This window comes from Cnephaeus nilssonii (assembly GCF_951640355.1).
Source record: "Cnephaeus nilssonii genome assembly, chromosome: 23".
NCBI lineage: Eukaryota > Metazoa > Chordata > Mammalia > Chiroptera > Vespertilionidae > Cnephaeus > Cnephaeus nilssonii.
This window is the reverse complement of record NC_137094.1, coordinates 17,144,122-17,170,226: the sequence shown is the minus strand read 5'-3', so window position 1 is coordinate 17,170,226 and position 26,105 is coordinate 17,144,122. Positions and strand designations below refer to the sequence as shown.

General features: G+C 45.7%; 1 protein-coding gene across 1 annotated transcript in view; it reads right to left on the bottom strand.

Annotated features, from left to right (window-relative positions):
* CDC73 (cell division cycle 73) overlaps positions 1-25,658 on the bottom strand; it is a 65,725-nt gene extending 40,067 nt beyond the window's left edge. The window contains exons 1-10 of the mRNA XM_079763497.1: positions 25,447-25,658; positions 23,074-23,179; positions 22,068-22,137; positions 17,533-17,595; positions 17,400-17,452; positions 14,827-14,915; positions 13,630-13,846; positions 10,604-10,702; positions 9,385-9,463; positions 7,493-7,557 (exon numbers count right to left, since the gene is read on the bottom strand). Coding sequence (XP_079619623.1) covers positions 7,493-7,557; positions 9,385-9,463; positions 10,604-10,702; positions 13,630-13,846; positions 14,827-14,915; positions 17,400-17,452; positions 17,533-17,595; positions 22,068-22,137; positions 23,074-23,179; positions 25,447-25,577 — 972 coding nt within the window. The 5' untranslated portion in view covers positions 25,578-25,658. The remainder of the gene's footprint in view (positions 1-7,492; positions 7,558-9,384; positions 9,464-10,603; positions 10,703-13,629; positions 13,847-14,826; positions 14,916-17,399; positions 17,453-17,532; positions 17,596-22,067; positions 22,138-23,073; positions 23,180-25,446) is intronic.
* Between the last annotated feature and the right edge of the window lie 447 nt (positions 25,659-26,105).

The following is a 26,105-nucleotide window of genomic DNA, read 5'->3' as shown; positions in this document are numbered from 1 at the left end:
GATTGGTTATTACAATATAGCTCTACCTATGCTAAAACTCAACAGTTCCTAAGGACACTATAAGTATTTTGTACAGTATTTTAAGATAAATGATAATATTCTAATCATATTAGAAGCTGAATTTTTGGATTTTCTAATAAAGAAAACTAAAAGGCTTCTACATTAATCAAAGGCTAAAGACCTGCTTAATTTTAGTTCTCAAGTTTGGTATATTAAAATATACATGAAATTCAATACCAGAATGTTTATGACAACACATACATATGACAAAAAGACATTGTAAGAAAATTGAAGCTTCTATTTAAAAATACCAAATTTAGAGAAGTCAATAATTAGATTAATAGTGTCCAAAATTCATTCAGTTTGTAGATAAAAAATTGAATCAATTATTTCTGACTTAAATGCAATATGTAAAATGTCTAATTGATTCAATATCAAAATTATATATCCGATCTTATATACCACTGCAAAAACCTAAATGTAAAGATTTTTAATGACAACGTAAACTATGACAACCTCAATAGTGAGACAATTATCTGACTTCTATGGTTGCTATGACCTTTGTCTTCAATTAAAATTAAAAATCTTTAAAGCTTTAATTCCTAAACATTCGAAATAAAAAGATCTTCAACTTGACAGTAAAACAGCATTCTAAAATTTTAAATGAGAACTTAGTTTTATCCATACCAGAAGCAAGAGTTTAAAAACAGGTATTTTTAAAATAAAAGTGGGAACAGTCACTCACAGAGAAACATGAGAAGCAGGAAAGACAAGAAGAACAACACAAAAGAAACATCCATCAAGAAAAAGACCTGGAAAAAAACCAAAACTTAGAATTAAAGATCAAATGAGGTTTGGCACGGTGCGGGAGGGGGAAGGGATGAACTAACTAGACAATCCAATGCATAAGAGAAATACTAAGACAGCTAAGAAAATAAAATATGAATGTGGATTTATATAAAAGAATGGAAATTCATTGAAGATTTAAACCAATCTATGAAGACCTAGGAATTGATACAGCAAACTAAAACTGCCAAGAGCCAGCAGAAAAGTACCCAAGGAAATATCTAAACACCCAATTACAGCATGTTATTAAATATACTAGAGGCCCAGTGCACAAAATTCATACCAGGGTGGGAGGTGTCCCTCAGCCCAGCCTGCACCCTCTCCAATATGGGACCCCTCAAGGGACGTCCGACAGGCCTAAATGGGCAGTCGGACATCCCTCTCACAATCCAAGACTACTGACTCCCAACTGCTCGCCTGCCTGCCTGATTGCCCCTAACCACTTCTGCCTGCTAACCTGATCTCCCGCTAACCACTCCCCTGCCAGCCTGATTGCCCCTAACTGCCCTCCCCTGCAGGCCTTGTCACCCCTAAGTGCCCTCACCTGCAGGCCTGGTCCCCCCCCCCCCAACTGCCCTTCCCTGCAGGCCCGGTCGCCCCCAACTTACCTCCTCTGCCAGTCTGGTCACCCTTAACTGCCCTCCCCTGCAGGCTTGATTGCCCCCAACTGCAGTCCCTTGCAGGCCTGGTCCCTCCCAACTGCCCTCCCCTGCTGGTCTGATCGCCCACAACTGCCCTCCCCTGCTGGTCTGATTGCCCACAACTGCCCTCCCCTGCAGGCCTGATCCCTCCCAACTGCCCTCCCCTGCTGGCCATCTTTTGGCAGCCATCTTTTGTCCACATGGGGGCAGCCACCTTGTGTACTGGAGTGACAGTCAATTTGCATATTACTTTTATTAGATAGGATTATTAGAAAGGATAGAGGCCTGGTGCACCGGTGGGGGCCAGCTGGTTTGCCCTGAAAGGTGTCCTGGATCAGGGTGGGGGTTCCCTTGGGGCGTGGGGCGGCCTGGGTGAGGAGCCTGTGTTGGTTTGCAGGACGGCCATGCCCCCCGGCGACCCAAGCAGAGGCCCTGGGATCTGGGATTTATTTATCTTCTATAATTGAAACTTTGTAGCCTTGAGTGGAGGCCAGGGCCGGCCAAGAAATTTGGCTTCCTCCATCGCTGGGGAAACGCAAGCCTCCTGCTCGCTCCATGGCCGCAACCATTTTTGTTGGGATTTATTTATCTTCTATAATTGAAACTTTGTAGCCTTGAGCAGAGGCCTGGGCCGGCCAGGGTGCGCAGGAAGCTTGGCTTCCTCCATTGCCGGGGAAACCTAAGCCTCCTGCTCGCTCCATGGCCACAGCCATCTTGGTTGGGTTAATTTGCATACTCACTCCTGATTGGGTGGTGGGCGTGGCTTGTGGGTGTAGCAGAGGTACAGTCAATTTGCATATTACTCTTTTATTAGATAGGACTAGGTTTTCATATGAATGAATTCAAATAATTTATCAATAAGTAAAAGGAAATATAATCCTTTTTCCCCTCTAAGTAATGAAATGAAATATCTATCCTTCCTATATAATAAAAGGGTAATATGTAAATAGACTGAACAGCAGAACAACCAAACAACCAATCAAAGCATAATATGCTAAGGATGCTCAACCGCTCGCTATGACATGCACTGACTACCAGGGGGCAGTCAGTCAACTGGTAGGTTAGCTTGCTGCTGGGGTCTGGCCAATCAGGACTGAGTAAGATGAGCCGGACACGCCCTGGAGCCCTCCCACAGTCCCTCCGTGGCCCGATTGTGCACCAGTGGGGTCCCTCAGCCTGGCCTGCACCCTCTCGCAATCCGGGACCCCTAGGGGGATGTCGGAGAGCCAGTTTCTGCCCAATCCCGCAGGCCACTCCCCTTGGGAGGGCGCCAGATGCAGTGCTCATGGCTGGCAACACTGCTGTGGCAGCGCAAGCCTCTCCCTATCGGGACTGATTGGGCACGAGCCAGCAGCAGGCACAGTGGGTTCAGGATGAGCAGGAGCGGCAGGTAGGAGCTGCAGGCAGCATTGGACTGCGGGTTTCAGCCCGATCCCTGCAGGTCACTCAGAGGGATCCCACCGGTGCACAAGTTCGTGCACTGGGCCTCTAGTGTGTGTGTGTCTGTGTGTGTGTGTGTGTGTGTGTGTGTGTACACACACACACACACATATATACATACACACATACATATATATACTTATATATGAATATATATATGCCTAAGAGACCAGCCAACCAGTTGACTAGCCAGTAGCTATGATGCATAATGACCACCAGGGGGCAGACGCTCAGCACACAGGCATGGAAACATGGAATAGACTGATGACTCTCAGAAGGAAGGGGGGAGAGGGGAGGGCAGGAAGAGATGAACCAAAGATCTTTTCTTTTTTTAATATTTTTTATTTTTTTATTTTTTACAGAGAGGAAGGGAGAGGGATAGAGCGTTAGAAACATCGATGAGAGAAACATCCATCAGCTGCCTTCTGCACACCCCTACTGGGGATGTGCCCGCAACCAAGGTACATGCCCTTGGTCAGAATCGAACCTGGAACCTTTCAGTCCGGAGGCCGATGCTTTATCCACTGAGCCAAACCAGTCAGGGCCCAAAGATCTTATATGAATACTAGAGGCCCGGTGCACGAATCGTGCACCGGTGGGGTCCCTCGGGATGACCTGCAGGGATCTGGCCGGAAGCAGCTCTCTGACATCCCCCAAAGGGTCTCAGATTGCGAGAGGGCGCAGTGCACTGGTCCTCTAGTATAAAATAAGCCCTACTGGCTTGGCTCAGAGGTTGAGCATCGATCTATGAACCAGGAGATCACACAGTTCGTTTCTCAGTGGTCAGGGCACATGCCCAAGTTGCAGGCTCAATTCCCAGCGTGGGACATGCATGGGGGAGTCAATCAATGATTCTCTCTCATCATTGATGTTTCTCTCTCTCTCTCCCTCTCCTTCCTCTCTGAAATCAATAAAAATATATTAAGGTATATATATATATATATATATATATATATATATATATATATACATATACACACACATACATACACACACACACATACACACACACTAAAATCATATCTATGTTAAAAACATGGTGGGTGGTTAATCTACAAAGACACTGAGGAGGAGTTACAATTTAGAAGTGGTAAAACATGCTCAATACTGATAATTTTGTTAAACTTGAAGGGATTGGAGTTGTATTGATGAAGGTAAATATAATTACAATAAGGAGCGATACTGTCTTGTGCTTTTGGAATAGAAAATTACCTGCCCTGTGACTCATGGCACCAAGACAGTGTCTACCCAGAGGTGACCTGGGAAGAATTATGAACCTGACAGTGCGGCTGGACACCGCCTGCGGAGCCCGGGAGAGGTGTCCTGACTTCCCCCCGGCTTGGCAGGATTCCACAACAGCCTTTATGCATCTATCCACCCCCTTCCCATCTCCCACCTGGGTTACCCTGTCGGATGAACTGGAAGATTCTCTCTCACTGGAACAGGTGAACGTGCAAATAATGTTTCTAAAAAGTGGGAGATTATTTAATGAAGAGCGAGGGAATCCTTTTATCTTAATTCACAGTCTCTCACTGCTGAGAGCTGAAGAACATTCAATAGTTACCCTACTTCTCCAAACACAGCAAGAAGAACTGGACAAGAAAGGGAGTGGGCCACTCTCATTAAGGAAAATAAAGTTAAGAAAACTATGAAGAAGTTCTGAAGGGTGCTATTCTCCGTGGAAAGTCAGGGCCACCTTATGCTGCTAGTGAGGCCGGGAACCGTCTAATGCCCGTCTCCCATCCTCCACATCCGTTCCACTTGGTCAGACAGTGAAGAAATCAAGGATGGAGAGAGGTCAGAGAAAACCTGCCTCTGCCTCCCTGCACAGACCGGCGATGACTGGACAGCCACATACGGCTTCCAGGAGCCGGTGCTGAGGAGGACCTGCAGGGACCATTTTTGGAAGGAAGTCTCTCTTCACCGGGTAACGAAGAGATAAGCAGCCTGAAGCTTCCGGGTGAAGAAGAATGAAGGACTGACCTGGCCAGTGCTGCTCGTCGGTGATAAACAAGGGGAATCTGCACACTCAGCCCGCTGTGCTGCAACAGCGGAACATTCGCTGCATTTGACCTCTGAAACTCTGAGCTTCTCTCCCTCTCTCTCTCCCTCCTTCCCTCTTTCTCTCTCTCTCTCTCTGGTCCTGCTAAGTTCCTTGCTGCTATCCAGTAACGAAGAAAGCTCTTCATCACCTCCTCTTACTCACTATGTATCGAAAAGCATTACCCGTGGCATTTTCTTCGTGTAATGTGGCCCCTTTCACGGAAGGAATCCATGAAATGTATTCAAGTGTTCCTGTACGAAATAGTTTCTACTCTCAACCCACAACCCTACGCTGGCCTCACGCGAACTGATCGGGTGCCACACTAGGTCTACCAGTGCTCTCACCGGAGGGCGGACAGGCAAACGCGGAGATCAGCTTAGATACAGTGCGCACTTGAGATTCAACTATTAAAACGACGCAATTCCTGCACCACCACATCTGTTTAATCCAGTGTTTCTTACATATTATAGAACCCAAGTACACACTTTGGGAAAAGGCTCCCAACTCAAAAAAGCCCCTAACAACCTGCAACCCTCATGCCTTTGGCCTCTGGAGCCTTTACTAGGAAATGCATTTCTTGGCCTAAGTCAAAATTAATTAGCAACCCAACTATACAAGCTTGTAATTTTAAAGACACCTGGGATGCTTCTATTCCTATAACAACTTTCATTAAATTATTAGCTTTGTGAAATAGTACCAAATATTACCAAAATACCCTGGCTGGGCATTAATTTCTATAAATCTCAATAACTTATGATTGTTATGAAATATTATCATCAAAACACATACCTCTTCTCTATAATACATGTCAGAAAAATTCATTTCCATAGAAATTTCCTAGTCATCTGCAGAAGTCAATTTATTAATTTGGTCTTACATCTAACAGAACTCTGACATCTTGGGCTTGAAAGTTATGTAGATCAGGCCTAATGCAGATTGATCCTAATTTTAGTAATTATGTCTATCAACCAGGTGCACCAAAACCCTGAAGAACAATGGCAGCAAAAATGAGCCATACATAAGTTAGAAAGAAGTCATATGTTTGCAACCAAGTCTTTAGCAGACACTTAACTGCTTTGTATGTCTGGGCGGATAGCACATGAGAAACTTTCTTAATTGGAGAACAAGGTAAACAAACTGGTGAAACTCATCTTCCAACAGAAGAAAAAAAAGGCAAAAACTTAAAGAACAGCCCTGGCTGGTTTGGCTCAGTGGATAGAGCCACTGGACTGTGGACTGGAAGGTCCTGGGTTCGATTCTGGTCAGGGGCACATGTTCGGGATGCAAGCTCGGTCCCCAGTGGGGGGCATGCAGGAGGCAGCGAATCAATGATGCTCTCATCATTGGTGTTTCTATCTCTCTCTTTCTCTCCCTTCCTCTCTGAAATCAATAAAAATGTTTAAAAAAAAAAAAAACTTAAAGAAGAAGCATGAGTTTGAGATTCAATGTTTTTTTAAAAAAAACAATGGCCTGGCAGGTGTGGCTCAGAGGTTGAGCATCAACCTATGAACCAGGAGGTCACGGTTCAATTCCTGGTCAGGACACATACCCAGGTTGTGGGCTCCATCCCCAGTAGGGGGCGTGCAGGAGGCAGCTGATCAATGACTCTCTCTCATCATTGATGTTTCTATCTCTCTCTTTCCTTTCTCTCTGAAATCAATAAAAAAAATATTTTAAAAATATTTTTTTAAAAGAAACAATGATCAGAGCAACTTCAAAGTGTCAAGTTCACACTTCTCTAAGTATTCTGTAAGACCTGCTCAAATCAATCAGGTCATCAACAGGAGAGATTAAAAATGAGTCTTAAAATACTGTAAGTGCTAGCAATCTGACCACTCTGTTGTGCTTGTTTCTGTAACATTACACACCACAAAGTGGGGCAGCAGCGCCCCTCCGTTCTTACACTCTTAATGAAGACGCTGTCCTTGGAGTTGAGAAAAACTGTTCTGCAGATGAATCACTATAAGAACCATCACCGACTTCCCTATTTGCACAGCTCAGTAATGAAACCAATTTAATGGCATTTCGGATGAGACAAAAGTAAAAAGGACAATAACCATAAAAGACTTACTTTGATGGCTACCTAAGGAAAACAACTTCAGTTCCACAATAGTGTGATTGGGGAATGGCCAGTAGGCAAGTTCTATCCCCAAGAAAACGCCAATAATAATGAATTTTGATGTCTTTTTAAAGAGTGTAAGGGATTTCACTTTAAAGAGCATAAGACACCAGAGCAAGAAACTCTCCAAGTTGACCTTGCGACCCCTTGTTGTCTTTAAATCCTCTCACCAGGTAGCATCCCACCTACTTGCAGTTAATCACAGCAAGTTCACACACTCAACTCAGTTAAATAAAGGTAACAAGGACACCTGTGAATCCATCACCTCCACACACATCTATCAGCACAACTGGCATTAAAGACAAACGTCTGACACAGAAAACACAGAGTCAAGCTCTCCGTCAGCACCCGCGGCTCACAGAGTGCCTGGAGCAAGGGCAGCTCAGTGGTCAGAGGACTCACCGTCACGGACTTCAGCGTCATCCCGTGGTAGGTGCCCATCGTGTCAATCTTGAAGCCTTCCGTTTCTGTAGAGAAAGAGGGTTTTCTATTAGACTAAAGTAATAACCCATAATATATCTTAACAGGTCAGCAGTATAATAAAACCTTGAATCTACCATACACATAAAGTTAAATCACGCACTTCTGAAGATAAAAACTTATAAGGGTCCTAGTCTCAAAAATATATCCAATACACACCAACGAGCCCAGTGTGCAGAAGCTGGTTCACACTATGTCCACAACTGTGTTCAACACTCACACAGCTGGTTGGAAGTGTCAAAAATTTAGATTGAACCCGGCCGGCGTGGCTCAGTGGTTGAGCATCAACCTATGAACCAGGAGGTCATGGTTCTATTCCTGGTCAGGGCACATACCCAGGATGCGGGCTTGATCCCCAGTGTGGGGTGTACAGGAGGCAGCCGATCATTGATTCTCTCTCATCATTGATGTTTCTTTCTCTCTCTCAAATCAATAAAAAATATATATTTTAAAAATTAGATTGAATAAACTTTATAATGTAACCCCCAAATTATTCACATCTAATACTCAATTACAGTACCACTGAAAGCACCTATTATCATAGGAAGTCCGTAACATATAGGAAAAGGTCATCTTCCAAAATGACAACGATTAGGTCTGTACACTGTAGAAAAACAATGCTGTAAACAGAGATAAGGCTCCAAGGCAGAGTCCCAATATGCCTTTCTGTAAAGCGCCACGCACTAAACATGTTACACGTTGCACGCCAAGCAGTCACTGTCACACCAGTGACTTTTGCAGTGTGGTGGCAGAAGCGAGATGAACGAGGGTCAGAGTTGGTCTGTGGGCTGTAATCTGCCAACCCCTAGAGTGCACATAACTCATTCCACAAGAAAAACATCGCAGTGAATAAAGGAATGGACTAGTATTCAGTACATGCCTTTGTCCAGTAAAGGAAGTCAACACACAAAACTCACTGCATCAAGGTAATACATCTTTTAATGAAACTTGGTTTCAGATTATGCAGAAAAAAATGACAACTGTTAAACTTGCATGTGCTACTACCTCATTTTTTCATGCATCAAGTCAAGATAAACGAGAAGTTACACCGTCATTAGTCCCACTCACTACCCACCTCACTGGCGTGGCACTCATCCCTACTGAGTTAGCCCGCACACCACGTGGGCTTCCACAAAACATCCTCATATGCTGACCAATCCCCGCCTCCCGAGCGCTCATTGTACACAGTTATAATCTGGGGAACAAGACTGACATGTAGAACCTCCCTCTAAAATAAACCTCTGAGAAGAAGAACTAGCACTAATAGCAAATGTAAAATATAAATGTAACATATATATATATATATATATATATATATACACACACACACACACACACACACACACACACACATATGGTTAATTACACACCAGTCATGCACTCTATGGACTTTATATCATCTAGTTCACTCCCCACAGCAACTCTAAGAGGCAGGCATTGCACCTACCACTGCTATTCGTACTGCAATGTCACAAAGGGGGACACTGAGGCAGAACGCAGTTAAAGTCACTCCTCAAAATTCACACTTTACAGAGTGACGGTGACAGAAGCAATCTGGGTCCAGAAGCCACGCACTGCAGCAGGGGCAGGCAGACCGTTCCGTAAAAACCAGATGGTGTCTCCAGGCTTTGCAGACCACACAAACCCTGTCACAACTCGATGCCGCGGCGACAGCACCCAGGGCGCCATGGAAGCACCTACGGAAGGAGCGTGGCCGCGGCGGATGGGCTGCCAACTGCGGCCCAGCGTCAGCCTCCCGCCTCTCCCGGGGAGCCCCACCCCAGGAAAAGGAAGACAAACATCACGTCACTTGCCTTCTTTCCCTTTGAATCTTTCCTGGTCATATCTGTTGTAGGCAGCTGGGATAGGCTGTTTGGTTCGCAATGTGGGATCCTGTAGAAAAATTAACCATGATTTACATGTTAATAGTCTATTGTTACTTATACTCATCACAAAAGCCATAATAATATTGTTTTCTAAGCTTTTTTTCTTACCATAGACAATAAGACCAAAGTGGGGAGTAGACAAAAGTGAGTCATGGATGCTTATTTTCAAGATACTGTTCGCTACCAGAAAACTGCCACCCCAGTCAGGGCAAAGGACCCCAAGTAAACGTAAACCACAGCAAAAAGCAACACTTCTTAGAGATGCAGAAACGACATGGGTGTGTGCTTATGATTTTCATTCCAATTACTTACATCTTTTTATGAAATAATAAGCTTCCTCCAATTATGAACTTTTTAACAAAAAAATAAACCAAAAACACTTTTAATTCAAAGTTTATTGAGCTGGCATTTTAGAGCCTTTTAACTGAATTATTCTCCAAATTGTTAATCTTTAATGACAATGACAACTGTAACAATAATCCTATATAATAAAAGGCTAATATGTAAATCGACTGACCGGTTGTTCTGCCGTTCGGTCGATTTGCATATTAGCCTTTTATTATATAGGAGGATTATGGACTTGGGCAATTGCAACCTATGTCTCAGTTTTCTCACCTATCAAATGGGAATAATAATATTTTTGCATCACAGGATTCTTGGGATGACTAAGTGACAAAGAAGCTGGTATCTCTCTCAATAGCTTGTTATGGAAATAAAATGTAGCCGTAAGTATATTTATTATATTGTAACATTAAGCATTTACGTAAGTAATAAAACATTATTATGGAAGACTATTGCCCAGGATAAGGACGATGCCTGTGATATTCTAATGGAGACTTCCTCCAGGTAGGCATGTGACCATTTAACTACTATGAATTGACCTATCAACCAGCTTCAAAGCCCAGCCAATAAGAAAGAAGATTACTTTGTCATGGGAGTCCACACAGGTATGTCTCCAGGTAAGATTTACTGCTCAAGTAACTTTTAACGGTGAGAAGGATTTTCACATCCTTTGGCTATGTTGAAGCTGCATAAGGTTTAGAACCTACTAACTGAAAACCTTTGATTACATGTCTTCAAAATTATAACACTGGAAACCAAGCATCATTTTCAATAAATTACAGCGTAAGCAGTAAACCATTCTTACCACAGGTGCTGCATTGGGGGCCGGTCGCTGCTCAGGTGCACGCCCTTCTTCTCTGGCTTTCACAGACTGAAGAATTGCAAAAATATTCTTGGAAAAGTTCTAAAATAAAACACGACAGATGTGTGGTCAAGAGAGGCTTAATTCTGAATCAACAGCTACAACAACCCCCTCATCCTCAGGGGATATGTTCCGAAACTCCAGTGGATGCTGAATCGCACAGAGTGTAAAAACCCGAATCCTTTCTCCAACTCCGCCAGGAATGTGCAGCCGCTTCCTCGTTGGCAGGCACAGCTTCTCCAGGGCTTAAAAAAAAAATCCTTATTGTTGAAAGCATTACATATGCCCCTTCCCCATTTTTTCTTAAATATGTTTTTAATTGGTTCTTATTTTTTACTTTCCTAATTTTATTTTAATTTGTTTAACTTCATTAACTTTTATTAATTGGTCTGTGTAACCATCCCTCACTCGCAGTAAATGGCTTCACGTCACTCATTTCAGGGGATCCCTGGCTGAAATCTCAGTGCTTTTTGGAGAAGCCCCTGGTTTGAAGAACTACTTTCCAAAATGCACAAAAAGTAAGGACAAGAAAGAGGGGCGCTACTTAAAATTGTTGCCGGGCTCAATGTCTGGCTTACTAGGAGAGAGCTGTATTTCTATAGTTAGTATTTGCTTTATGTTGCTTTGTTTTGGTCTAAGTACATGAAAGAAAATCTGGCCTCACACAGACACCTGGAAAAGGAGGACTACAACAGCTTTTCAAGGGACTGTGGATTTTCTCTGACATCACGCCAACCCACACACAAACCTCAGCACAGGCATCACCAGCGGCAAAGAACACATGGCTGGCCGCCAGCAGAGTGGTGCCAATGCCTGTTCGTGCCAAGAGGCCAGCAGTGCACCAGGTCCCCCATTCACACCGACAGTGCAAAGGTCAACAGTGACAAATGCAAATGAAGTCTTAATCCAAGTGATGAAAATCAATTCTCACTACTGTAAATTTAATATAGTATTGTGTGAGAGACACAGAGTCTGGGAAAATCAGTCAAAATGTTATCAGCTATTTTTGTATGGCAGAAATTATCTTTTTGTCAATTTTTCAGCAGTGCACACATACCAATGTACACACGTTTAAAAATGTGTTTTTAATGGCATTATAAAATCTGGTTGCTTTATGTGGGGTGCCTGCAATAACCATAAAAGTACATACTTCTATTTCTCATGGAATCTTCAACCTATCTTTTATTCCAAAAACTCAGAAAATAAGGTCTGTCTAAAATCTTAGGGTCTTGTACGGCTATGAGTACCTAGAAAGTTTTTGAGTTTAGCAGGAAAAAAAACAGTCTACAGAGAAAACACCAGTCAAATTAGTTATTTTAAAAATGGTAAAACAGAAGCAAACCTAGCTACCAAGCAATTCTTCCATTAACCTATTTTCCAAACTGTAACAGTGGTACCAACACTAATGTAAAACACTACGTTTTCGAATGATGGTACAATCCTGCCACCTAGCGCTCAATAGAAGTTGTTCATCTCAGTTATCTGAAAACTTCATGTTTGGTCTAAAAGGAAGGTGGGGCATATCACCTAAGTTCCGTTCCATCACTGTAAAATGCAGATTCTTCAGCAGTTATAATCAATGTTGGTAGAACAATGTAAGTGACAATATTCAACTATGAGCCCCACCTTAGGCAGGAAGAATGAGTATCAAACGGACCATTTCCTATAAATACAAAAGCGGAAGCTTACTCGCAGTCTCAGACTTCTCCATAACCTAAGGTCTGGGGAATGAGTCCTAGTCCTGAGCTCAAGTGCCTGGTACAAGTCAGAGCACAAAACAAGTCTTTCCTTCACCTTCTCTTTTCTAGCAGCTGTATTCCTGCTAAAATGGTGGAGTAAAGGTGAGGCCAGAACCCAAAATCTGCAAATGAAACGCGTATGACAGTCCAGTTTTATCAGTAATCTCACACCTCTACCAACTGTCTCACCACTCATCACTGTTAACAACTGGGCGTCAGGGGAGAACTGACATTTAGGGGAACACTGGGCGGTGGGGGAGGAAAAGACAGCCGACACTATGTAGGTGAAACACCGCCACCTTTCTGGAGACCCCTTAAGATACGGACACACCAGCGTCTTTCAAAGTTTAAAGCACGCATCTCCTTTAACCAGCAATTTGCTTCTAGAGTTTAAACTTCTGCTGTATGCACATGAAAGCAGAGGTTTATGTACAAGGGTGTCTTTTAATGCATTATTTGTAATCGTGAATAGGAAGGGGGAAAAGAAGGGAGAAGAGAGAAGAAAATCCCACAATCCAGCAGCAACAAAAAAGCCAAAAAAATAGCCCTTGCCATTTGGCTCTGTGGATAGAGCATCTGCCTGAGGACTGAAGAGTCCCGGGTTCGATTCCGGTCAAGGGCACGTACCTCGGTTGCAGGCTCCCAGCCCTGGTCAGGAGCATGTGGGAGGCAACTAATCGATGTGTCTCTCTCACATCAGTGTTTCTCTCTGTCTCTCCCTCTCCCTTCCACTCTCTCTAAAAATCAACGGAAAAAATATCCTCAGGTGAGGATTAAAAAACAGAATGACTCCATTAATAAGGAACAAATAAATATTGCTATATCCACAAACTGGAATATAACGCATAAAAATACATGCAATAAATGTTCACTGACTGATTTCCCCAGTTCTCTACTTTGTGGAGAGAAAAATTAATATTAACCAGAGAGCTTGACAGTAATATTCCCTGTTCATTGGGTTTACCCAAAAATCTGGTCAACAGGAAAAGTGGGCCCCTCCTGGGATTGACAAATGAGGGCAAATCAAGACGACTTTCTCATCAGCTTCTTTGGTGGCCAACAACCAACCACAAGGCAGACTACACGGCAAATACGCCAACGAGAAATCCACGTTCTCCTGATCTTTCCGAGGTCAGCGTGGAACCTCCCAGAGCACCTTGAACCTCTTCTATCAGCAATGCCAGGTTCAGGCCACGCTCACTGCACAAACACGGCAAACATCTCACTTGCCTTTCCCGTGCTCTGGAGGATCGTTGTCCGCGTCCTCCACACGCGCTCTCTGCTGACAATGTCCCGGGTCACATCTACCTCAGCGTCCACAAAACTCCTCTGTTTGAGAGCAGTTATGTCATCGTCTAAGTCCGTCTTGATGGTAGATCTTTTCTTAGCCATAATTTTGGCTTTGATTGCCGCAATTTTTTCCACCGACATAGCTTCGGACAAAGACCTGAAAGCAATTCATTCTTTTAAATGATCTCATTTTTTAAAGGATCTCTTGAGCACATCAAAATACACTGGGTTACATTTGTAAGTTCACGGCAAAAATACTTTAAGTGGCAATAATTAAGGTTTTCTTCTTATCCAAAAATGACATACTTCATATTTTATGATCATGTAAGATTTTATAGAGCCCCTGTAGAAATATTACTAATTTCTTAGACGGGCCAATGCAACAGAAATCTTCACATTTTTTCATGTCTTCTCCACCCAAAATAGTAGAACTCATTACTATGGGTGCTTTAATTTATATATTTTCTGATACTCTCATTTGTTTACATCCCTCTACCTATGCAAAGTATACACACACACACACACACACACACACACCCTTGGAAGGGACTAGGGGTGAAAAATTCAATCTGTAAAGAATTCAAAACTTAGGTTTTGCCTGAAATTTACTTCAAGGTTTCAAACCTGTATGTCATAATGTACAATATACTGTAACAGGAGGCTTTTATGTGCCACATAAACATATATTCCTTTTCATGTCTGGAAGATGAAACCATATTGTGATGTTTCCTTTTCTTTACTTGATTTTCAAATAATAGGCAAAACAGTAAACAGAGACGTTCAGAACCATAAAAACAGACAACACTGAGTATAGATTTCATGAAGGTAACAATCTGAACCTCAGTGTCATTTTCACAACGTAAAATGGGAAAAGTTAAGAAGTGTTTGGGTACCCTAACAGTTGACACAGTACACTGGTTTGTTTCTATTAGGATGCAGGTGCTTTGTAGCAGATGCTGAAGATGCATCTAGTATTTGACTCCTTTTACATAATACTGTGCAACTTTCCCTAGAAATCTAAGGCATACCAGCATACCTTAAGCCAAATCAAATACTTTCCTAATGTGCATTAAACTTCCTTTCCCCATACACTTACACACCCCTGAACTGCCTTCTTTATACTACAGAAATGCTTACCTAATCTGTTCCGTCTGTACAATCCCTTCTTTGTGACCCTCCAAGCGAGCAGCCAATCTCTCCTTATCGAGGCGCACACACTCTTCATCCTGGCAACAGTCGCAGCTCGGTGAGTATTTTAAAGTTTAATTTTTAGAAGGAAAAGCACTGCATGTAACGTCCCCTCACATATACTTCCGCCTACAAAGTTCCAGGCGTCGCTAGCCCTAAGTCAGCTTCAAGATTAATTTCACTTCCATAAAGACAATCATAATAAATATATGTGGGATCACGTCAGAGTAGAACTGACTAAACACTTACCAAAAAACTTCAGTTACTTTTTTCTATGATTAAGAGGTCTTCACATAAGATAGCATAGCTACCTTTACTCAGAAAGATAGCACACAACAGATAAGTTCCTACTCTTCGGGAAAGTTTGTAACTACGTTTATAAAAACTTTCACCACAATCAAAATCTCATTTTGGATCTAGGTTGTGTTCATCTGCTCCACAGGTCCTGAATGCGCCAGGGCAGATCAAAGCACTAGAAGTGACACTGTAATGGTTTCCTAGCCTGTCCCTGCACACATTAGGAGTTGCCCACAATGTGCCCCGTGGGCCACTTGTTGCCTGAATTCACCTTTTACCTAATTTGCACATTAGGATTTCCGATAAAATGTAGTCTGGAAATGTTTGGTCACTTAAAAACAAAACTGAGTAAACTCTGACCCAGTTTAATCTCCTCATTCAACAAGTGAGAAACCTGAGGACCAGAGTCAGTGCCTCTGACCGATGGAATAGGAAACGTATAAAAAGCATCCATGCATTTGGGTCTAAAAAGATGCCACGCTCCAATTCAGCGCCAATATTAATCTTTCATGTGAAACGCGTCAAACAGACATACTGCTGACATGACTGCAAGGATAATATTTTAGGAGACGCAATAAATGTTTGCCATTTGTAACAAAGGCATAAACATACTACTACTCAAGTTCCTTAGGAGACTCCTTGCAGGTTTTAAACACAACTGCAGCCTAATTGTAATCAGACCAGAACCCCACCTTAAGCTTTTTCTCTCCCAGAATAGTGCCTTGCAGGTTCTCGATCTATAGCTGCTACAGTGAAAACTGTTTACGCAATGTAGCTGTGTAGATGCTCATTTAACTCTACAAATGCTCTGGAAGAAATGTTGTTATGCTATTTCCTGCTGACTTTTCAAATTACCAGAATCCTAGAAAATTCGTGTTTCTGACGTGTTCAGTTCTTTTAATAATTATACTGTGGATTTAAGGTTTTTCTAAATAAATAGTACCCTTAAGTTCACTCGTTTTGTATTGAGGGCCACCGCCTCCTTTCATACAGAGATTTGGGAAAATTTCAGTTTTCGTGCCACAAAACCTGTACCCAACAGAGGAATGGCCAGCAGGCAGCCCACCTGGGCGCTAGTCCCTGTTCTGTGCCCTCACGAGTCGCTTCCTCTCTCCGAGCCGGCTTGCTCACCGATGACACGCACAGTCCTGCCAATTGCAGGAGCTTGCGGGGCGGGAGGATTACAGGAGTTAATATACGTAAAGTACAGAGGACACCACCCACCACAGAGTCAGAACAAGGAGCTAGTGACCACTGTGATCGCTCCTGAAATGCAGACCCATGTCTCAGAGGACGCTAATTGAAATTACATTGCTTTACCATCAAATACTGCCCATCACTTTGTTTTTACTTACCAACCAACCCTATCCCGTTAAGATACCTTTCTTATCCTTAACCACAGATGCTTTGCTATTCCTATAGCTGGCAAAAGGTACAACCCCTTGGCAAGTGGGAAATAAAATACCGGGTTCCTGATGCTGACACTGGTGGTGACTACGGTGTCGTTCCTGTATTTTTCACTGAGATACGACCAGCTTAGTCACTTTCCAGACCTTCAGTGTGGCCCTGCTGTACAATCCTCCATTTCAGTGGGACTTATATGTGACTGATCTGGAGCTTGTGACAAATGTAAGTAAATAGTATCATAAAATTCCTAGTCATAAGCAGTACACACTAGCTGTCAACAACTGCTCATTCCAAAGGTAACCACCTTCCCTAGGTGACTTCTGCTGCAGGCGAAGAGCTACCTTATTTACCGATATTAACCGTCCACTTAGTGGCTGTACATGCGAACCTGAAGTGTCGATATTTCAAGAAATAACTGTAATAAGCACTTCATAGTCACAGCTCGTAAGAGTGAAGCAAATTGCCACACCACCTTATCCAGGGTTAGGCAAACTCCAACCCAAAGGCTCAATGTGGCCCTCCATCTGTTTTGTAAAATTGTATTAGAACATAGTGGAGTGGGTGAACAAAGACTAAATGACCCAAAAAAAGCTAAAATATTTACTATCTGACTCTTCATAAAAAAAGTTTGCCGACCCCTGATCTATTCCAACTCTTTCATGAATAAGGAATATAAACTCATTGGTCCATCACGTAGCCTCAGTCTACAATTTTTCCAGAAAACAAGCTCCTAGGATACTCTGAGCCAAGCTTTCTTACTGCTCCACAATCCCAATTTCTTTAACAACATGAACCACTTTACAATGAGACTCTGTTACCTCAATCCGTGGTTTCTTTGCTTCTGCTAACACTTCATCTGCAGCTCGTTTGACTGTAAGGGAAAAAAGCAATAAATGTATAGTTTGGGAATAGGCTCTTAAAAATTCAAGGTAAACAGTCAACAAGACATACCTTGAGTAGATCGCTGAAGACCTATTTCTAGAGGGGCACTTCGGTCTATACTTGCCGACGTTGCTGAAGATTTAAAAAGATTCGTGTGAGGTCAATATTTGAACATATATAGTGGATGTTATTACAAATGAAAAGCTCAAGGAGGTTTTTTTTGTTATATTACTTTAGATACAATGATTTTCCTAAGTAAAAAATAAGTTTTAAAGCAGCATTGTAAATGCATTTTAATAATCTTAGAGGGATGCAAGGAGGAGGAGGAGGAGGAGTAGAGAAAGAGAGAGAGAGAGAGAGAGAGAGAGAGAGAGAGAGAGAGAGAGAGAGAGAGAGAGAGAAAAACATAGATCGGTTGCCTCTGGCATGCACCCTGACTGGAAAGTGAACCTGCCACCTTTTGGTGAACAAGACAACATTCCAATCGGGCCACAATGGCCAGGGCTGTAAGTGCTTTTCATTATAAAAGAATTATTTATGTCCCGGCTGGTTTGGCTCGTGAATAGAGCATGGCCTGTGGACTGAAGGGTCCTGGGTTCAATTCTGGTCAAGGGCACATGCCCAGGTTGCAGGCTCGATCCCCAGTAGGGAGTGTGCAGAAGGCAGCCGATCGGTGATTCTCTCTCATCACTGATGTTTCTCTCTCCTCCCCCTCTCCCTTCCTCTCCAAAATCAATAAAAACGTATTTTTTTAAAAAAAGATTAATTTGTATTAGAAAGTCTATTAGTAGGACAAACTATGTTTAACAATTTAACTTACAAATTATTGATATAATCTGACTAAAATCAACTGGTCACTTCAAAGAACACACTCCAGTATCACGTGCACACGGAAGCAGTTAATCATTAGTAAGTACACATATGTACATATACGAGAGAAGCGTTATTTGTTAAGTTAGCATTCACTCTGTAATGCAATGTTTACTCATAATTGGTAGAAAAGTTATTTTAAACAAACCATTTGATTTTGAATGGTTCAAAATAACGGAAGGGTAACCCAGGGGTGTACCTGTCCCTTCACCTAGTCCCCACCCCCCATGTGACTACCACTAATCTCCCATGCAGCTTTCCACAGTTCCTTCTGTAGATACAAGAAATACACAATCACCCTTTTATTTTTCGGTTTTTACACAAATGATAGCATACTACACATTGTTCTGAGCCTTCCTTTATGTGGAGCGTTTTTTTAAACTTTTTATAGCTACACAGTGTTCTACTGTATGGATTGATTGTAATTTCAAGTTCCCTATTAATGGGCAGTTCAATTTCGTCTTTTGCCACTACAAGCAAGGTCACAATGAAAACTTTATAAATACACTGCTTCATCCATTTCCAAATATAGCTCCAGATAAAGCCCCAGATGCAGGATTTCTGTGTCGCTTTGGAATGATAGATTACTGCAAAATTTCTTCACTGGGGCTGTATCAATTCACACTACAACCAACATTGTATTGAAATATATGTTTCCTCACAGCTTCAGAGTGTATTATGAAGCTTCCAGATTTTAATTGATTAAAAAAATGCTTCTCTGTATAGTTTAAGTTTGCAATTCTATTATTATGAGTGAGATGAAGCATTTTTCACATTATTTTATTTCCCTTTCTGTGAACTGTGGGAATATAATGCACTGGGGTTATGTTTTAAGACCACTTCATATTATCAGTGAGACTGGCCCTTTTACTTTGAGTTGAAATACCTTTTCCCAGTTTGCCATTTTCGTATAATGCCACAATTTATACTTTTTACCAACCTACTAACTGAATAATCCCACCTTTCACCACTAATTGGAAATGTCTTTTTAATCACATTGAACTCACACACCTTAACATCTAACAAAGAAGTTGTTCTATCAGCTTATTCTTTCACATGTTTTAAATTATTAGGGCTTTATTGTAAGTTCTAAACTCTAGAACGGCTAGTATTTTCTTATTGCCTTTTTTCAAATTGTTGTGACATTTATTTTACCAAGTGAATTTTAGAATCATCTTTGCTGGTTCCACCCACCCCTCCGGATTTTTATTGGGATCACGTTAAATATGTAAATATGTTAAGAACTGGTATCTTTCAGCTGTTATGTCTTCCTCTCTGAGAACATGGAATGTCTTAAGATCTGGTCAACTTTTCATTAAACCACTAAACTAGACTTTTTTTTATTATTATTATTAGCAAAGCAATATGCTTGAAGACCAAAATGATCTCTCCCACAGAAACTACAGGAAATGAGGATGGATCAAGGGCCGTTCTGTTGTGGAGAAAAACACCTTTGCTCTAAAGCACTGTCCCCAAGCGAGCCTGTTCCCGACAGCAGCCCGCGCAGCACCTAAGGCCAAGCCCCGGGAGAGCCGGCTGCGCTCCGTGCGGGCAGTGCAGGAGGCCATGCTCTTGATGATGCTCTCTCCATGACGCGCGGGACTGTGCGAGGCAAGCTCCTGTGAAAGCCGTGGAGAACAGGTTACAAGACACCGAGTAAGGACTCCAAGAATGCACCACGCCCCGGGAAAGGCAAGAGCAAACATTTCCGCGTCGCTGTATTCATGCTCTGCAAGATGCAAATGGAAACGATGCACTTATCCAGGTAAGCACCCACGACTAAGCACTGTTCTACAGCTCGGTATTAACTGCCTGCCCCCAGAGTCTACCCTCTCGTGGGCGAGACAGACCATCTCTAAGTGAACAAATCAATGCATAATTCAGGCCAACCTCAGGGATTTGATGAAAAGTCAGTCAGGAAGGAACGCACACGGACGAGGGGGTGAGGGAAAGCAGTGTTCTATTTTAGTGTAATCGGGGAAGTGGTCCCTGACAGACCACCACAGATCGGAACGGAGTGGGAGAAAGGGAGCCATGTCACAGCTGAGACCCAGAACTGAACACAGAGAGACGGCGACTGCGAAGGCTCTCCGGTGAGAACAGCAACAGAGCCGGTAAGCCTGGACCGCCCTGAGCGGGGAAGACTGGAGGAAGGTGAGGTTAGAGACTCAGGCGGAAGCAAGTTGCTGTGGGGCAGGGTAAGTGTGAAGGGAAACCACAGGATGGCCTTGAGCAGGTGAGTGACGAAAACAGGGCACTGACAGCAGGCGGGGGGAAGGAAGGAAGAAAACAAAGTGTGGGGACCCGTGGGAGGGCCATGCCGAGGTCTGAAGAGAAAGCGTGGACAGGGTGGGAGGAGGCCAGCCAGAGGCTGCCAGACTGTCAGGATGGAATGGATGAGCATCTACACGAACAGGCAACCCTTTCCCGAGTGGGACCCTGAGAGTGAGGGTGCGGTATGAGTTCTGTTTCCAGGAGACGGGAGGAGGGTTCGGCACTGCATTTCTGGATACGTTCAATTCCAGATGCCCAGCCCTGGCTGGTGTGGCGCAGTGGATAGAGCGTCGGCCTGTGGACTGAAGGGTCCTGGGTTTGATTCCGGTCAAGGGCACATGCCCGGGCTATGGGCTCGATCCCCAGTAGGGGCCGTGCAGGAGGCAGCTGATCCATGATGCTATCTCATCGCTGATGTTTCTCTCTCTCCCCCCCTCTCTCTCCCTCTCTCTTCCTCTCTGAAACCAAGAAAAACAATTTTTTTTCCAGAAATCTCGGAGGGAAGGGGCTGAGAGTGGCCCCCTCACATTGAGGGAAGAAAATGTGCAAAACAAAATGAGAGGCGGACGGTGAGCAGAAAGACACCAGAAGTGCCCCGATGCCGAGGAGGACAGGCTCTCGGAGAGCGAGAGCAACAGGATCAGGCGCTGCTGAGAGGCGAGTGGCTGTGGGCGAGAGGCCAGGCCTGGCCGCCCTGAGGTCAGTGCTGACCTCACAGGAGGGCTTTAGCGGGTGGCGAGGGAGAAAGCCGGGCGGGAGTGGCCTCCGAGAGAAGCAGAGGTAAAGCAGCAGCAGCAGGGACACCACCCAATGCCTGCAAAGGTTTCTGCGGCCAAAGGGTCAGGCCAGTGGAGCAGCAGATAGTGGGAATGCAGGGGTCGAAATGCATTTTCACATGAGCCCTTACTGTCTGTATTCTGAACGGAACGATGCAGAGAAAACGGATGATACAAGAGGAAAGCAAGAATTTTGAAATTCTTGGATGGTTTGGCTCAGTGGATACAGCGTCAGCTGCTGACGGAAGGGACACGGGTTTGATTCCAGTCAAGGGCACGAACCTCAGTTGCAGGCTCAATCTCTGGTTGGAGCGTGTGCAGGAGGTAACCAATTGATGTGTCTCTTTCACATGGATGTCTCTCTCTGTCTCTCCCCCTCCCTTCCACTCTCTCTAAGAATCAATGGAAAAATATCTTTGGCTGAGGATTAACAAAGAAAAATAAATAAAAGGAGAATTTTTAAAAACAGGATTTCCAAAGGCAAAGCCTGTGAGCGTGCGCGAGGTGACGGAGCCCATTCCCAGGGGTGCCTGGCCGCGGGAGCCGAGACCACGCACTCGCCGTCACGGGAGGGAAAGGAGAGCCGACGCACATAGTGCAGGCAGGTCGGGGTTTCGCTGCTTCTCATTCCAGAGGGAAAAGAACTGTCTGCCCAAGAGTGACAGCCATTGAAAAAGTACTCACAGGCTTCACCGTTGAGATAGCCAAGCAGATCTTTCCGGTCGGGTCTTCTAACCACAGGAATGTTTTCAGTCTGAAATCAAACATTTGTTAGAAATCAAATCAGTAACCATGATAAGAAACTTGGTAAAGACAAATGTCATGCCCTGGGTGGTTTGGCTCAGTGGATAGAGCAGGGGTCCTCAAACTTTTTAAACAGGGGGCCAGTTCACTGTCCCTCAGACCGTTGGAGGGCCAGACTATAGGTTAAAAAAAAACCTATGAACAAATTCCTATGCACACTGCACATATCTTATTTTGAAGTAAAAAAACAAAACGGCAAAAACACCCGCATGTGGCCCGCGGGCCGTAGTTTGAGGACGCCTGGGATAGAGCGTCGGCCTGCTGACTGAAGGGTCCCAGGTTTGATTCCCGGTCAAGGCACATGCCCAGGTTGCAGGCTCGATCCCCAGTGTGGAGCCATTAGGAGGCAGCCAATCAATGATTCTCTCTTATCATTAATGTTTCTCTCTCTCTCTCCCTCTCGCTTCCTCTCTGGAATTAATATAATACATTTTTTAAAAACTGACACTAGGTATGTATTTCTTGTTCAGAAAAGTGGTGTTCAAACACTGAAATGCAGAAATCAGGCAAAACTGAAAACTAATTAATTTATCAATAAAGTGTGAAAATTTTGATTAAACATTTAGTTTTAAAAGTTGTCTGCTATTCTTAATCCTTTCTGATGTCAAAAACGTTTTCTAGCGATTAAACTCGAGTTCTGAATACCAGGTTTCTTCCACAGACAAGTTTTTTAAAACATCCCTACAAATGACCTCAAAACTTCTGTTGTCGTAACCACCACCCCCCCCTTTACATGTGAAAAAATCGACAATAATCACAATGGTGTGATTGGGACACGCTAGGAGCCTTTCATCCTGCGGATCTGAAAGCCGGGAAGGAAGTTATCCATGCCAGATGATAGCTGCCATCAATTAACTAAAAATGCTTTAAAGTGAGTTATACTTACGGCTGCACGTCGGACATACACAGGGTGCGAAAGGTGCACATTGTTGAGGAGAAATAAGATCGAATCCAATGTGTAGTACTCCCTGGGCTGGCCTTCCTTTCCGGTCCTGAAATGATGACGGCAAGCGTTTCACTCACAATTCTAGTTCAATTCTGCGCATGAACTGCCCATACCCGTTTGCTCTCCAACAATGGACCTAACGTGGCTAAGGAGAACACCGAGTGTGAGATCTAGGAAGTGGCGCTGTCATTTGGGCAAAAGGAACACAAAGGCAGACAACGACAAAGAGCAGGAAGTCAGGAAAGCACACATCTTTGTACCCTCAGGCACCATGCCTTTTTCAGAATGTGGCCCACATTAGGTTCTGGGCTTTGCCGAGGGAGAAACTAATCAGTAACACATTGAAGAGGACCCACTGAGAATGAATGAAACTGATTAGAAAGCAGCACCCTATGACCAGGTGCCAAACTTTCAAGAAACTGACTCTCTGTCTCCTAAGCAACATTCTTACAGTAAACACAGCGATGAGCTCCGGAGGTATAATCCTTATGACAGCCCTCAGACTAAAGCGATGATGTAAAAGCACAAGGAATTCTCCCTGTGATGGAACAACGCCAACATCAGCCATCCCTCCCAGCCGCCCTACAACACTGCCCCCCCCCCCCCCCCCCCGCAGAAACACCTGAGGATTTGAATTCATCTGAACACGCCCAAACCCCATTTTCTAGCCTTTATCCCCACGTCTCCTCTAAGGGGGACTATTTCAAACCGCACGTCACTGTCCATTACCGCGCTGTGCAATCTAACATATGGGTAACAACAAAGGCTTGTTCATGGGACAAAAACAAAGTCACCGAACACACCGCCTGCAACAAGGGTAAGAAACGCTACGGAGAGGCACATGTTCACACGGGCACGTGGAGGGGGACAGTCAGTGCAAAGACGCTTATGGGGGGAGTCGCTGCCGGGAAAGCCTGAAGGCCGCTCTTCCACGCACCCCCTTTCCACTCCCCGCCGCGCTGCTGTCCAAACATCTGCTCTCCGGCTCTCAGCCTGTTAGGCAGCCAGTTCCTTGGTCCTGAGAGACGCACCCCACCCAGCGGTGCCCCCTCAGAATTCCTACCCACTCTTCCCAGCGTGCCCATGCGTTCATTCATTCATTCATTCACTCTAGAAAAAACCTGCATGTCTACCGGCCAAACCTAAGTCATGAAGCCGCTCCTGACCCCCCAAGATCTGGGTGACCCATCCAGCCAGCCTCCTTCCAGCCGGGCACCAGGGCCCTAAGAATTTCCCTATTTCTCAGACTGAACCCGAGGACTCTTTAACTATTAAAACAAACAAACAAAAAAAAAACAAACAGTTAAAACTTCAAGCCAATGTAGTTATCCCTGCAAAGCCTTCTAACGACACACACACAGAGGAAAATCAGAAGAATGCCACTTCATCCCCATGTCACAAAGCCCCGGAGACCAAAAAAGCGAAAAAACTCAAAACCAACCCACACCCGCCATCCCCTCCCTCCCTCCCCCCCTGGCTGCTCAGCGACTCCCCAAAACCCACGGCTCGCACCCAACCAAACCCGACGGGCAGGGACGTCCCGGCCACGGGTCCCTCCGACCCCAAATGAAAGCACCACCAACGGGAGAGAGAGAGAGAGAGAGAGGGAGAGGGAGAGAGACACCCCGAAAAGGCCCAGGCGGCCGCCAGACCGGGGGCTCCGTACTCTCTGCACGGCTTCAACTCAGGGCGCCCCACGTGGATCGACGCCCCCACCCCCACCCCTCACCCCCAAACAGGTCTCTCTTCCCGACATCACACACCCCCCCACCCCCGTCCACCTCGGACCTGGAGCTCCCCGCACCCTCCCTTCCCTTCGGGAGCCCCAGCCTTCACCTGCGGCCGCACCCCCTGCGGGACCCGCCCAAGGGGACCAGGTCCCGACCCCAGGGCCGGCCCCTCGCTCCTCCTCGCTCCAGGGAACCCCGAAAGCGCAGGAGCCCGGCCGGGCGCCGCGAGGGGCGGCGGACACCACTCGCGACCCGGAGCGAGGGAACCCAAGTCTCAGGAACAGACAAGGGGCGTCCCGGGGGCGCCCCCCGCAGCACCCCCGCGCCCCGCCGGCGCTCCGGGCAGGTAGCTTCGGGGGGGACGGGGCAGGGACGCGCTGCCCGGGCACCTCCAGGGGTGCACGGCGCCCCCCGGCTCCCCCGCCCCCCGGGAAAAGTGCAACTTGGGCCGCGGAGAAACTTTTCCCACCCGCCGCCCGCCCGCCCGCAGCCCCCCGAGTCCGCACCCCCAGGGGCCCGGGGGGAGGGGCCGGCACCCAGGGGCCCGGCTCTGCCCGGCTCCCCCCGCCCCCAGCAGACGTACCCCCACACCACGTAGTTGGTCTTCACGTTCTTGGGCCAGGAGAACTCGCCGAAGATGACTTCGTCCCCCTTCACCACGATCTCCTTCTTCTGGATGTTGTACTGTCGCAGGACGCTCAGCACGTCCGCCATCTTCCGCCCCTCCGCCGCCGCCGCCGCCGCCGCTGCCGGCCCCGCGCGCCGCCGCCGCCCGCGCCTCGCCCGCCTCCGGCCGCGCCCGCCGCCTCGTCCGACTGCCGCTCCCCCGCCTTCCTCCTCGTCGCCGCCGCCGCCGCCGCCGCCGCGCACCCACTGAGGCCGCCGCGCTCGCCGTCGCCAGTAAAAGGGGCAGGAGCCGCCCAGGCCGCCGAGGACCCCGCGCTAGGAAGCGAGGCCCCGCCCCCGGCTGCCCGCGGAGAACGCCTGACTGCGTGCCCCCAGCGCCACGCCACGCCGCTCCGCCGCCGCCGCCAGGGGGGCGTGCCCGTCGCCAAGCAACACGCCCCGCCCAGCCTTCCGCTCCGCAAGGTGCGGACTCCCAGCGCGAAATTCGCGGCGCTGGGGACGCCGGCGCGCACGTATGACGCACATACGCGGAGCGCGGGCGCGCACGTACGGGGAGCGCGGGCGCGCACGTACGACGTACATATGGGGAAGTCAATGTCCAGCGCACGCGCAGAA